The 14,328-nt window shown below is 44.1% G+C and overlaps 1 protein-coding gene across 10 annotated transcripts in view; it reads right to left on the reverse strand.

The window, feature by feature from the left end:
- Nucleotides 1-14,328, reverse strand: part of LOC134351041 (ankyrin-1-like) — a 315,455-nt gene that overhangs the window by 13,497 nt on the left and 287,630 nt on the right. For 8 of the 10 annotated variants that reach the window (XM_063057044.1, XM_063057043.1, XM_063057036.1 and 5 more), the window contains 4 exons: nt 13,755-13,847; nt 8,043-8,126; nt 4,050-4,199; nt 1,207-1,332 (listed from right to left, as the gene is read on the reverse strand). In XM_063057044.1, coding sequence (XP_062913114.1) covers nt 1,228-1,332; nt 4,050-4,199; nt 8,043-8,126; nt 13,755-13,847 — 432 coding nt within the window. In that variant the 3' untranslated portion in view covers nt 1,207-1,227. The remainder of the gene's footprint in view (nt 1-1,206; nt 1,333-4,049; nt 4,200-8,042; nt 8,127-13,754; nt 13,848-14,328) is intronic. The other 2 variants (XM_063057039.1, XM_063057038.1) reach the window with 2 other exon arrangements.

Consider the following 14,328-nt stretch of genomic DNA (forward strand, 5'->3'; position numbering starts at 1 on the left):
TACTTTTATACCCTGAGAAAAAGACTGGGTCTATACACCTTATCTATGCCCCTTATGAGTTTATAAACCTCTTCATTGGTTACTTTTCACTTTTCACCCAATGGTCTGAACAAAATACTTATCTGAATTAATAAAATAATCATTTCAGGTGCAGAATTGTATGTTTCAAATGGGCTGACATTGAGGGTTAATAATATGTCAAATTGAATTAGGTCACTGAATTAGCTCCACTATGGACTGTCCCAAGCCCAACTGTGAAAGGAGGAGGACTGGGCATGGGGCTAACAACCCCATCTCATTGAAAACCCAGACCCACAAAAAAACACCGGTAGAAGTTCCAAAGACCTCATTCCTGGGACAGGAAGGATCTTCAACTAGAAAATGTAGAAAGCTGTGGGGTGAAAGCGGACGCCAAGGGACTGATCAACTTATTTGGCCCAGGACAAAGGAGCTTGTAAACACAAAATACTCTGTAGACGCCGGGGTCATAGCAACACGCACAACACGCTGGAGGAAATCAGCAGGTCGGGCAGCATCCGTGGAAACAAACAGTCAACATTTCGGGCCGAGACCCTTCGTCAGGACTGAAGAGGGAGGGGGCAGGGGGTGGGGGGAGGGTGGGAAGGAGAAGGCTGTAGCTGCTAGGACTCTGGTGAGCTGCTGTCAGCAGCCTACGTGCTGAAGAAGAAGAATCAGCACTGAATTAACGTGCTTGAGTAAGCATGACAGCACTTTTTTTATTTTACTCAAATTCCTGTACGGGTTTAGAGACTGATAGAAGTTGAAGTAGTGTCAAAATTGCTGACTTAAACCCTTTCAATTAAATTTAATGTTGTATAACGAGTCTTGCAGTCCCTGCATCTGTGACTTCATGAAAACCTCACGACTTAGAAATCTACCATGCAAAACCGTGCCCTGTCAGTGTTTGAGGTAAAACTCATGTTAGGAGAGGGTTGCAGAGAGGACACACCTAACATGGATGTCTTTAGGAAAGGAGTAGGAGCATTGCATGTTACAGGGGAGAGCACACCACACAGGAGACTTGCAGGAGTTCTGTTTTGTAAGTACACAGTCAACCCCTGTATCTATACAGTACACTGAACTTCAACACTTGACTTTTTGTTCGAAGCACAGAAGGAATTAAACAAGAAATTATGGGCAAGAGTCTCTTAAGGATTCGTAGAATTCCGTTTACACTTGAGTTACCTTTATGTAATTATCCCTAAATCACTGCTTTGGCGTATTCATGTGCGAGCTGATTTTCTTCACAATCTGTGCGCCCATTCGACCATGAATCCACTCACTGTACAAGGCACTATCCCTCTCTCCTAGCTGAATGCAAGACAGCGAAGACAACCGGTTTTGACAACACAGAAACACAGTCACAGAGAATGAATAGGAAGAGAGAGCAAATCACAATGGGTGAGACAGACAAAATGAAGGAAAGAGAAAATAAATCTAAACACATATATATAGAGAGAGCATGTGCACTGTAGTCTTCACAGACACACAGCAATATAGACACACACCCCCACCCCCTTCCCCATGCACACAGCAGTACACACAAAGATTCACACACATACACTCAGTGGCCACTTTATTAGGTACACCTGCTCGTTAATGCAAATATCTAGTCAGCCAATCATGTGGCAGCAACTCAATGCATAGAAGTAAGCAGGCATGGTCAAGAGGTTCAGTTGTTGTTCAGACTAAACATCAGAATGGGGAAGAAATGTGATCTAAATGACTTTGACCATCGAATGATTGTTGGTGTCAGATGGGGTGGTTTGAGTATCTCAGAAACTGCTGAACCCACCCTCCCCTTGTTGTGTGTTATTTGGCTTAGAAAAAGGGCACTTGAACAGTGATGATCTCACCCACTGCTGAAGGAGGAAGATGCAAGGAGCAAGGGACCCATTACCTTCTCATTCCAGCCGGGTCCACATCAAAGGCTCACTGAAACTGTCTTTGGCTGGTGACAGCCACTCACTCTACCCCTTTCTACCCCGCCAGTGCTGTTCTCTCTGCAACCCCAGAAAAGGAATTAAAAGCCTAGAAGAGTTGAAAAAGGGAAAATGGAAACAGAAAACGGTAGCCACTGTAATCTGTGATGTCTTGATGCCCACTTATGGCCCTTCAATTTCCTCAGTCTCGATGGGTATAATTAACTTGCCAGTGCCTGGCGTGTCAGTATGAGCTGTAATACACTCAGTGGACACCAAAAGCACACAGTTGATATGGGCTACTTTAAACAATAATTACAATTTACCTGCTGTGTGCCTGAAAGCATCTAAATGATACTTGGTGGATAGTCACAGATAATTTTGTGTCATCTCCCACTATTTTTGCCACTGGGAGCCATAGACCTATACAGCACAGAAACAGGCCATTCAGCCTGACTTGTCCATGCTGATAAAGGTGCTGTCCTGAGCAAGGCAGTTCCTGACCTGTTAAACTAAGCAACTTCTAGGTCTATTAAACTTCCAGAGTATCGCCTGCTGAATCAAAGATTATCTGGCCATCCCTCGTTTATCATGTCCCACCTCTGCCTAAGAGGTAATTGGACCTGCCAGCTCAGACCATTTGGAAGTGGGAGGGGTGGTCCAGATAGGATGCTATCCGCATGGAATCAAACCATTTGCCTGAGCTTGTCACTTGGCTACACAGGTGCTACACTCAGTGGCCACTTTATTAGGTACACACATGTACATTTGCTCGTTAATTGAAATATCTAATTAGCCAATCATGTGGCAGCAACTCGAAGCATAAAAGCATGCAGGCATGGTCAAGAGGTTCAGCTGTTGTTCAGACCAAACATCAGAATGGGGAAGAATTGTGCTGGGATCTCCTGGGATATTCACGCACAATAGTCTCTAGAGTTTACAGAGAATATGGTGTGAAAAGCAAAAAAAAAAAAAAATCCAGTGACTGGTGTTTATAAAAATAATTTTTTATTTATTGAGACACACCCTTCTGGTCATTTGAGCCTCACTGCCCTGCAACCCCTGATTTAAGCATAGCCTAATCATAGGACAATTTACAATGACCAATTAACCTGCTAACAGGTAGGTCTTTGGAATGCAGGAGGAAACTGCAGCGTGTGGAGAAAACCCACACATTCCAGGGGGAGGATGTACAGACTCCTTACTGGAATGGAACTCCAAACTCCCATGCCCCGAGGCTGTAATACTGTCATGCTAACCGCTATGCCGTCGTGGTGCCCTATACAAGCCAGTTTTTGGGTGAAAAAGCCTGGTTAATGAGAAAGGTCAGAGGAGGATGGCCAGACTGATTCAAGCTGACAGGAAGGTGACAGTAACTCAACTAACCATGCTTTACAACAGTGGTGTGCAGAAGAGCATCTCTGAATGGACAACATGCCTAAACTTGAATTGTAGGGCTGCAGAAGGAGAAGACCATGAACATACACTCAGTAGCTACTTTATTAGGTACAGGAAGTACCTATTAAAGTGGCCACTGAATGTATATACGTACTGCTCGTTACGCCTCAGGTGTATAGGGCAGCAATGAAGGTCCTCCATCTCTGTCTGTCCATTCAGTCACACTCAGATGTAGAAGGATTCTTCATTGCTGTTTCTGTAACAGTTTTGTTTTGACCAGTCAGGTTTGTTAGCCCTGAGCTGAACCCCCGAAACTGGAGGACCGGTGGACCACTCTTAGTCTGGCCTCTACCCTTTGATCTATTTGGCATGGGTGACTCTACCAAGAGCCAAAGCAGAAGGCCCTGAATCTAGCCAGCATAGCTCTCTGGGGCAGTGAGGCATGCAAGCCTCCAAACCCTACAACAAAGCTGTGGTCCTCTTGGAGGACGGAGTGTATATTACACCAACCTTTGGCTTCCAGAATCCATTTCATTATTTCAAAGGAATGAACATAACATGCAACACGTGTTTGATAATGACCTGTGTAGCACTCAGTACTGGAGATGACGATCTAGGCAATATTGCTTTGGGATGCGTTAGCATGTGGTGGCTGCAGCAGTGGAAACACTAGCCTGTCTGTGTTCAAGACCTCTGGGTCAGCTTTACCTTACTGCTTGTGCTGTCTCGTGTTAATATGTTGTACTTTGTTAAGTTTCCTGCTGCATTTTCTAGGTCTGATGGATCTGGGAGTAGCACCTCCACTGTCTCTTCCTTCCCTTCGCCAGGGGCGAGCCTTCGGACAACCTTTCGGACAACCTGTAAGAAACGATGCAACAGGATCAGGTCCACTTTATGACCAAATACTCTGACCATCAGTGGGATCTTTTAGTTTCAAGGGAAGCAGCATCTAGCAGCAGATGTATCCAGCTATAATGTTTCAAACTCAGATCAGATACAGATTCAGATTAATTTACTTATCATAAGCACATCCAAGCATACATTGACTTGCGTTAACAACTAACACAACCTGGGGATGTGTTTGAGGCAGCACATACATGGTCTTCCTAAAGGCCAAGACATTGTCTTCCTAATAGTTGGCTGTACCTATATGTTAATTTTCAGTGAATCATGAGGTCCCTCTGCACGCCTGCACCTTTCAACTTCTCACCATTTAACAAGAACTCTGCCTTTCAAATTCTCTCCAGCACTTTCTCATGTTAAGTTCCACCTACTCATTCACTTCAGTCGCCATGAAGGATCTCGGCCTGAAATATCAACTGCTTATTCCTCTCCATAGATGCTGCCTGGCCTGCTGAGTTCTTCCAGCAACTTGTGTGTTTCACTTAGCCTGTTAATGTACCCTGAGCATCCTATCCACCACTCACACTGCCACTCAGTGTAGTTTCATCAGCAAATCTGTACAAGTCACTATTGATATCCTCATTTTCCCTAGTCTGAGAGAACAGTTGGATCCTGAACATCGTTCCCTGCAGTAATCTTAGTTAGACAGTGCCCACACCCAGAAATGAATGGTCAGTATTTATTTGCTGTTGCCTATGTACTAACTAATCTTTAATCCCATTTTATCCACAATTTTACATGTTCTCTCTTATATGATCATAATCTCTATGCAATACCTTAAAAGTCCACATGAAAGTCCGAATGCAATACATCATCTGGTTCCTAGTTACAATAACTTCCCAAACATGAATTCTCTTTCAAATGTCTATTTCATATCTACATGTGCTCACACCCAGTTTATTCTCTAAGTGGCCTGTTACCAATCGTTAATAATAGTTCCCCATTTTTTCTCTGCTACTATTGCCAGATTAACAACGCGAGAGTTCTTAGTTTCCTCTGTCCCTCCTCTCTTGACTACTGGGGTTACATTTACTGTTTTCCAATGTGGGGAAAATATTTGAGAATCGCTGGAGTTTTAGAGGTATATAAATGAACCTCTTAACGATATCTTTCAAAATCAGCATGACCCTGATTTTCAGTCCTATTAATTTCTCCAATACTGATCTTTAATTAGTGATAATTTATTTCAGCTCCTCAATCATTTTCATGTTTCACTAGGTTCAGGAGGTTTTTCTGTGAAGAAAAACACAAAATATACATTTAACTTTCAGCTGTTTTCTTACTTACAATCTAATTTCTATAAAGTACTCATTAAGACTTCAGCAAATCTTTCCTTTCCTATTTATCTAGAGAAAATTTTACACTCTTTTTCTATGGTCCTTAGTAAATTACTGCTGTTTTCTACTTTCCTTTATCTTATCAATGTTTTGGACCTATCTTCCTGAGGTCTTCCCAATCCTCAGGGTTATTGCTCTTTTTTTTTGCAAGATTATGAACCTTTTCTTTAGATGTAATACTATTTTTAACTTCTCCTGGTCAAGACTGGTTCTCTTTTCCAGTTACCTTTCTTGCTTTAAGAGAATATACATTCAATATTCACTTCATCAGGTACACCCACAGCCCTGCTCGTTAATGCAAATATCTAATCAGCCAATCATGTGGCAGTAACTCAATGCATAAAAACATGCAGACATGGTCAAGAGGTTCAGTTGTTGTTCAGACAAAACATCAGAATGGGGAAGGAATGTGATCTAAGTGACTTTGACCATGGAATGATTGTTGGTGCCAGATGGGGTGGTTTGAGCGTCTCAGAAACTGCCGACCTCCTGGGATTTTTATGCTCGGCAGTCTCTAGAGAATGTTGTGATAAATAAAGAAAAATCCAGTGAGCGGCAGTTTTGTGGGTGAAAATGTTTTGTTAATGGGAGAGGTCAGAGGGAAATGGCCAGAGTGGTTTAAGGCAACAGTAACTCAAATAGCCACACATTGTAATATGGTGTGCAGAAGAACATCTCTGAATGCACAACACATCGAATCTTGAAGTTGATGGGCTACAGCAGCAAAAGACCCCAAACACACTCAGTGGCCACTGCAGGAGATACCTAATAAAGTAGCCACTCACTGTACATCTTCTGTAAACCAGATACAAAACCTTCAGATGTTAGCCACCAATCTCCCAAGCTGCCATGGCCAACTCACTCCTCATAGTTTGTAGGTGTCAGGTTGAAGAAAAATCAATTACATCATCTATATAAAGTCTAATACAGTATGATGACTGTTCTCCTTAACAATACAACTATGAATTAATCATTTCATAATGTACAGAAGTAGATCTAAAGTAATTGGTTCCTGGACTCCTCACTATAATGATCTAGAAAATTGTCCTTCACTGCTAATTTGGTTTGGCCAGTCAATTTCTCAACTGAAGCTCCCCCTCCCACCCCGATTACTGCACTACGGTTAAAACTGCTTTTGGTTTTGCCTGTTATTGGTTTGCCCAACAGTACAATTATTTGTAATGCACCACTCTGAAACTGCAGTCAATGTTACAACCCTGGGGCAAGTGTAGTAACTGACCACCCTATCCGAAGAAGCTTCAAGCTGATTTTAACAGTTTCATTTCAAGCTTAGAAAAAAATGGGTAAGTTTCACCATTAAGGTCACCTTGCAGTGATAATGCCCTTATTGCGAAGATGTCACTTGGGTTCAGGAACTATTTCTGTAGTGAAGAGAACTATTGGTTGTACTACTATCAGTCTCTGCCATTAACATCTGAGTTGAGCAACACACACAAAATGCTGGAGGAAATCAGCAAGTCAGGCAGCATCTATGGAGGGAAATAAACAGTGGATATTTCAGGCCAGAAAAGCAAGGAGGGTGAAGTCAGAACAAGAAGGTGGCGGGGATGGGGGAGGAGAAGAAGAACAAGCTGGCAGGTTGTAGGTGAAGCCAGCTGAGGAGGAAGGTAGGCGGTGGGGGAGGGAAATGAGGTGAGAAGCTGGAAGAGGTAAAGGGCTGAAAAAGAAGGAATCTAACAGGAGAGAAGAGTGGTCCATGGAAGCAAGGGAAGGAGGTAGGGAACCAGATGGAGGTGAGGGGCAGGTTATAAAAAGTGGCGGACGTGAGAGAAATTGATGCTTATGCTGTCAGGTTGGGGGGTACTTAGAATATGAGATGATCCTCCTCCAACCTGAGCTTGGCCTCATTGTGTAGTAGAAGAGACCATGGACATCCTGCAGGCTGAGGTTGGCTTCACTGGGACCATCGATTTCTCTGACTTTCAGTAATTGCTCTCCCAACCCCCTTTCCCCTTTCTGGTTACTCTCTCACCCTTTCTCTTCCCCTCACCTGCTCATCACCTACCACTCCTTGTTCCCTTCTCCCATGGTCCACACCCCTCTCCAATCAGATTCTTTCTTCGTCAGCCCTTTACCTTTTCCATCTATTCTCTCCACCTTTTTACTTCATCTACCCTCCCCACCTACCTAACTTCCCCCTCACCTGCCTTCACCTATCACCTGCCAGCTTGTACACATTCCCCTCCGCCTACCTTCTCATTCTGGCATCCGCTCCCTTCCTTTCCAGCCCGGGTGAAAGGTCTCAGTCTGAAACATTGACTGTTTTTGATGATGCCTGACTTGCCTGAGTTCCTCCAGCATTTTCTGTGTGTTGCTCAGCATCTCCAGCATCTGCAGAATCTCTTGTCTTTAACATCTGGATCGTTTGGCTTATTTTTTTTGTATCTCCTATTAAATAAATGCAAGGCCTGCCCTTCAGAACAGTCATTAGTCTCATTACCTTCTTAGTGACGATGTTGCCATCTTCATCAACAAACTGCTCTTCTGTCACTGATTCGCCTGGAATGTTCTTTGCTTCTTCACCCTGTTCATCGGAAAATAAGAAGAGTCAATCGGGAAGTTATTCCAACCCCTGGCCAAGAGTCTTTTCAAAATGGGTGTTGGCTTGGCCAAGGTTAAAGGTCAAAATAAACAGAGGAGCACCGTTCACCACCAAACCACTGGTGAACCAGTCTGTAAATTTGCTGTTTTTGTTACTGATGTTCAGCCCTATCCCTCCTCGTAAGAATTCAGAACTGAAATGAACCTTCTTGTTCAAATCCTGGCTGACTGTATACCACAGGCTCTCCAGAGACCCAGGCAAGGGAACAGGACAACGTGGTAGAGTAGCTGAGAGCTGTTAAAATTGGGCTGTGTTGAAGTGGATGGCAGGTGCGGCGTGATGGCGGAACTGGCAATCAATAAGGTGGGGTTGAATGGGAGTAGTGCTGTGCCCGGTTCCGTATGGTTGTTATAGCCAGGGGTGGTAATGGAGACAAGCTCTCACTACCTATTAAATGCTCCCAATGGTGTTCACCTCAAATAGCCCCTGACAACCAAGTCCAGCTCCTGGCCTTCATATGTGGCTTAGCTATTAAGCCTGGTGGAACAGTTACTACTGATATGAGAAAGGGCAAAGACAGGTAACTAGCACCTTAAAACCAGTCACTTTGGATAGATGGGCCTCATCAGCTGTGGTTGGCAGATCATCCAGGAGAAGGAAAACTCTGATCTCAAACCTCCGCTGCCTTGCGGCTACACCCACTCATGGGAAAGGCTTTGGGAGTAAACCCCGAGGAAAAACCCAGAGCTGGAGTCCCTAAGGAGTTCAACGCTGCTGGTACCAAACTGTATCAGTCTCTGCCGTTCCTTTGGGTTCATCAGACTTTCCTATTTGGGGCAGTGGAGGTATAATTTGTCCATCAGTGCTGATCACCCCATCCTTGACCAAGCTGTTCCACCGTGAACACTCTCTGTTATGAGTCAACATGATGCTTTCAGATCAGGTCATGCATAGCACGTACCTCCGCCGCACCGCTCAGGCGTGTTTCTGGAGTACAGGGGCTAGTGACCCTTGTGCCGGTACACAGGACTTTTTTTGTATTCTATCGCTGAGCAGCAGTGAACCATCTGATTGGCCTATCAGCGTTCTCTTCGAGAACTAGTTGACACGATTAGAATTTCTGATCTGGCTATTGTTCACGATTGCACTTAAATAAAAAATTTTTTTTAAAAAGATGTGTGGAGAGGGGGTGCTTGCTACATGGGCAACAGCTTCCTCTCCATATTGTGCTGCCCAGGTTTGCATATCTAGACAGCTAGGACACAATATCCATGGTCAACCCTGACCAACGAAGGCCTCATCTCATTTTTCAATCTTATTGATATCTTTCCTGTAGGTAGATAACCAGAACTTGTCTTTACCACAAAACTAAATGTAAGCTCGTAGATCAAGTGATCACTTCTAAATTAAATCCAGGAGAGAGGCTTCCTTGATTCCTCTGGCGAAAGGTCATACGCCTAAAATAGATTGCTCTCTCTTTCTCTCTTCCCTATTGTTTCCACAGATTTTGTCCAGCTTGCTGAGTATTCACTATTTTATCTTGCTGTGGATCTACACACATCCAATGTAACCTCTTGTTCCATGTAATTTTACATCGCACTGCACATCAGAAAAAGCTAGTAGCGAACAAAAAAAACTTTATTAATCACACTTTTTCTTGGATACGATCATTGCAATCAATAGTCTTTTGGAGTTGATCCGTTGAACAACCTGTACGACCTGGCGCTTTTGCAGTGTGAATTGAAGTCTCGAAGGTGTAGGACAGTTGAGGCATGGCGTATACCGGCCAAATCGAGGTGGCTTGGCCCAGGCACCAGAGTAGGGATTGAGACAATGTTTTGCCGCTGCTGGAGTGGACTTGGAGGCGATTCAATGTGGCAGAACCGAAGCAAAGCAAGCAGGGGCGATGCAGGCTTGAGGTGGCTGGGCCTGAGAGTGAGGAAAGACCCAAGCTTCAACTGCTGGAACAAACTGGAAAGGTTGGGTACGGGCCAAATCTAGGCAGCGAGGCCCAGGCCTGAGAGGGTATCGAGGCAGTGGGGCCCTGTCCCAAAAGCGTATCAAAGCAGCAGGGCCTGGGTCTGAGAACGAGGAATGACCTGAGGTTTGGAAAATTTAAGTGTTGGTCCAGATTGTGAAGGTAAGGGTATTGGGGCCAGAGGTGAGGGACAGGCCAGTTCAGCTCGCTGCTTCGTGAGGTTTACGCATCTGCACTGAACTGAGGCCGTGGCCTGCAACTGTCGGGCTCCTGAACTGGCTGCAGTGGTGACAGCCTTCGTGGCTGTGGACTCATTTTCATGAACTTCAGTTCCGAATGTTACTTGCTTACTTTCGTTGCTTGCATAATTTGTTTTTTTCCCTGCATATTGGGTGTTTGACGATTTTCTTTTTTGAAAAAGGTTCTATTGGTTTCTTAGTTTTGTGGCTGCCTGTAAGGAGACAAATCTCAGGGTTGTATATGGTATAAATACTTTGATAATAAATGAACTTTGAAAAAGTTAACACACCCGTAACGTAAGACAGAGGAACAGGATTAGGCTATTTGTCTTAATGAGTCTGTTCCCACATGCACGTGTTATAGCTAACACTGGAAGCAAAGTGACAAAACTATCATTGTCATTATATTGAACACACTCACATGCTTGTCTAATTGCTGAAGTCACTCGAGATTCAACAATTTGATTAATCATTGCAATATTTACACTAGCTTCAACTAATCTACAAGTTCTAAAAGCAGCGTCATACTTATTGAAATCCAATATACTTTATTATTTATTTCACAATGTTAAATTCAGCTATACAGAATTCTAAATCGGAGTTTTAAGTTATTGCCTGGAATCGTTCCCTTTCGGTTCCTCTTGATATCTGATCCAAGGGAAGCCACAAATTACGAAGCATATTTTTATTCATACACATCCATAAAGTTTGTCTTGAACTTGAGGAGTTGAACGTTGCAACAATTAGCAGCGGACAGTCAGAACACTAATGGTCAAAAGCCGTCGCTTGGGATGTGCGTCTTTCTTGAAACTCCATTCAAATCAGAATTCTGTTCATTAGTAAACACACGAGCTGTTAAAGCTGCCATCACACAGGCACTGGGTTCTCTCCCTTGATCCAATGCTTCAAAGGCCAAGGAGAAATTAAGCAAAGAAATGGCGAGGAAAGCTGGGGTTGATGAGGAGCCCAACAAGACTGTAGAGCCATGAGTTTGCAGGTCAATCAACACCTTCACCCACCACCTCCACTACATACACATTGCCTAGTGTTACTTCATGTACATTCAATCAGTCTATGTATAACAGTTACTTGTACCTAATGTTTGTATGTTGCCTTTGAATGGAAAATCTTACAAAAGGTAATGGATTCAGCCCAGTAATTCACGGATGAAGCCTGCCCAACTATTGAAAACATCTACATGAAATGTTGTCAGAGGAAAGCAGCATCCATCATCAGAGATCCCCACCACCCAGACCATGGTCCCTTCTCGCTGCTGCCATCAGGTAGAAGGTACAGGTGGCTCAGGGCTCACACCACCCAGTTTAAGAACGGTTACTACCCCACAACCATCAGGCTCTTGTACAAAAGGGGATAACTACACTCACTTGCCCCATCATTGAGACGTTCCCACAACCAATGATCTCACTTTAAAAACACTTTATTTTCGTTATTTATTGCTACAGGGTATTTATTTATATTTGCATTTGCACAGTTTGTTGTCTTCTGCACTCTGGTTGATCTTTCATTGATCCTATTAGAGTTACTATTCTATATTCCGTGCTGTAAAGCATTGTGCAAACTGCTATGCTACTGTGCTGCCCTAATCAACATATATCTGTGTTCTTATTGCACTAATGTCTTTTTTTCCAAAGTTTTTTTCTTCACTGTCCTGCATAGTTTATGTAGAATTTATATTCTTTGTGCTGTCTATGCGGCCGTGCTGCTTCTAGCAAGACTATCTTTATATCTGAACCTCACTGTACTTGTGCGTATGACAACAAACTTGACTTGAACTCTACTTGATGAATCATGATTGCAAACTTGTTCGCTGTCAGGGAGAGGGGAAGGATACCTCTGGCATGGGAGAAATGCACCTCCATCATTTGACAAACCTCCAACACTGTTGCAGCAGAACCTAATTTGGAGACAGGGCTGTTTGTCCAGTTGTGCATTAAGGTGTCCAGGTATGTTTGTCCAGGTATATATGAAGGTGTCCAGGTGTGTATGGAAGATATCCAGGTGTGGTTGTCCAGGTATGTGTTTCCAGTTGTGTATGGAGATGTCCAGATCTGTATGAAGTTGTCCAGGTCTGTTTTTCTAGGTGCGTATGAAGTCGTCCAGATGTGTTTTTCCAGTTGTGTATGAAGGTGTGGAGATCTGTATGAAGTTGTCCAGGTCTGTTTTTCCAGTTGTGGATGAAGGTGTCCAGATGCGTATGAAGGTGCCTAGGTGTGTTTTTCCAGTTGCATATGGAGGTGTCCAGATATGTTTTTTAGGTGTGTTGAAGATATCCAGGAGTGTATGTATAACAGAAGTAGCATATCTCTGACTAATCTCTTACTTGTTCTGAGTAAGTGCTGCAGGAACACTGATGAGCCAAAAAAAAAGTTTCCTGGACTAGAGCAGGCTTTCATTTGCTGGAGTTTCAGTTGCTTTAGCTGTTGCTTACTGTCCATTAGAAGCCCTCTGTCACCATGGTTACATGGCGGTGTGTGACGGTTGGCGCCATGTTCTCGAGTTCTGCAAGTTGCATTTAAAATGGAGCTCAGACGTCCTGCAGTTAACATGGATTTTAAAGTCTGTGATCTGATCACCAGGCCGATGTCTCCAATGTGTGACGTGTGGCTTTCTTTACAATGCAGCACCATTCCCAGTGAGGTCACTGTCCCATTGTGGTTCCGGTCTCAGTTCTAGTGCCATGCCAGCTCCAGGGCTAAAAAAAATCTCACAAGAGGTCCAGGCTTCAATCCAACTCACTACTGACTCATCAAATTTCACATGAACCCTCACCTTTAGCACTCGATGCACGAGGCACTGTGCCTTTAACTGTAACAGAGCCTGCTTGGATCTCACCCACTGCATACTGTCAACATGTAAGCTGCCATCTCTCTGTCTCTCTCTCTCTCTCTCTATCTCACATACATATGTATATAAAGTCAGACAAAGTCTTCCAATCCCAGTATTTCTCTCAGAGTTTAGTCTTGTCAATTGGAGACACAAGAAGCTGCAAATACAAGAATCAGGAGCAACAAACAACCTGCTGGAGAAATTGGACAGCTGGAGCAGCAGCTGAGCCCAGATGTAGCATCTTGGCCTGATAAAGACGCCGATCCCTTCCCCCTTTGCAGATGCCACTTGACCAGCTGAGTTCCTCCAGCAGATTGCTTGCCCTTCAGACATGCACATTTTGATTTCCTACATAGGGGAGACTTTTCAGAATCAACACCTTTGGGCATCAGTTGTGTTCACGCCACTTAAAGCCATGCTTCACAGAGATCATTGTCACCAGCACTCTGCACCTCCACACACACCAGGCAAACAACACCAACATGCAACCACGCAGTTTACCTAAGCCCCCCGACTAAGGGGCAGCCACTACAATCCAGGCTCTACCTTAACAATCAGCCTCCTTCGGATGATCCTGGTAGTGACGATCTCCTCATCGTCGGAGCTGGTCTCGTTCTCCCCGAGCTCCTTGTCTAGCTCCTGGTGGATGTATTTCAGCACAAATTGCACAGTGTTGGACACAATTTGGAAGACATTTTGACAGCTGACGAGGAAAAAGCCGAGCAGCACCAGGCTGATAAGGAACTCACTAAGCAGTGTCAGCATCCTCCCGCTGCATGGCCACCAAAATTAAAAGATGGCTGCAAGCACACAGGGTAATTTTAGGTGCTTCGCTCTTGCCGTTAAATCCCTGTCAGCACATGGGGAATGCTCCCAGGACATTTGATCTCTGCGAGCAACTGTTATGCAGCCTCCAGTCAGAGCTCCAGACAGAACTCACTCAGGGGACGTTAAGGTTGAGTATTGATACACACTCAGTGCCCGCTTTATTAGGGGCACCTGTACACCTGCTCCTTAATGCAAATATCTAATCAGCCGATCATGTGACAGCAACCTAATGCATAAGAGCATGCAGACCTGGTCAAGAGGTTCAGTTCTTGTTCAGACTGAACACAAGAAT

Source organism: Mobula hypostoma, chromosome 8 (genome assembly GCF_963921235.1).
Source record: "Mobula hypostoma chromosome 8, sMobHyp1.1, whole genome shotgun sequence".
In the NCBI taxonomy this organism is placed as follows: Eukaryota; Metazoa; Chordata; class Chondrichthyes; order Myliobatiformes; family Myliobatidae; genus Mobula; species Mobula hypostoma.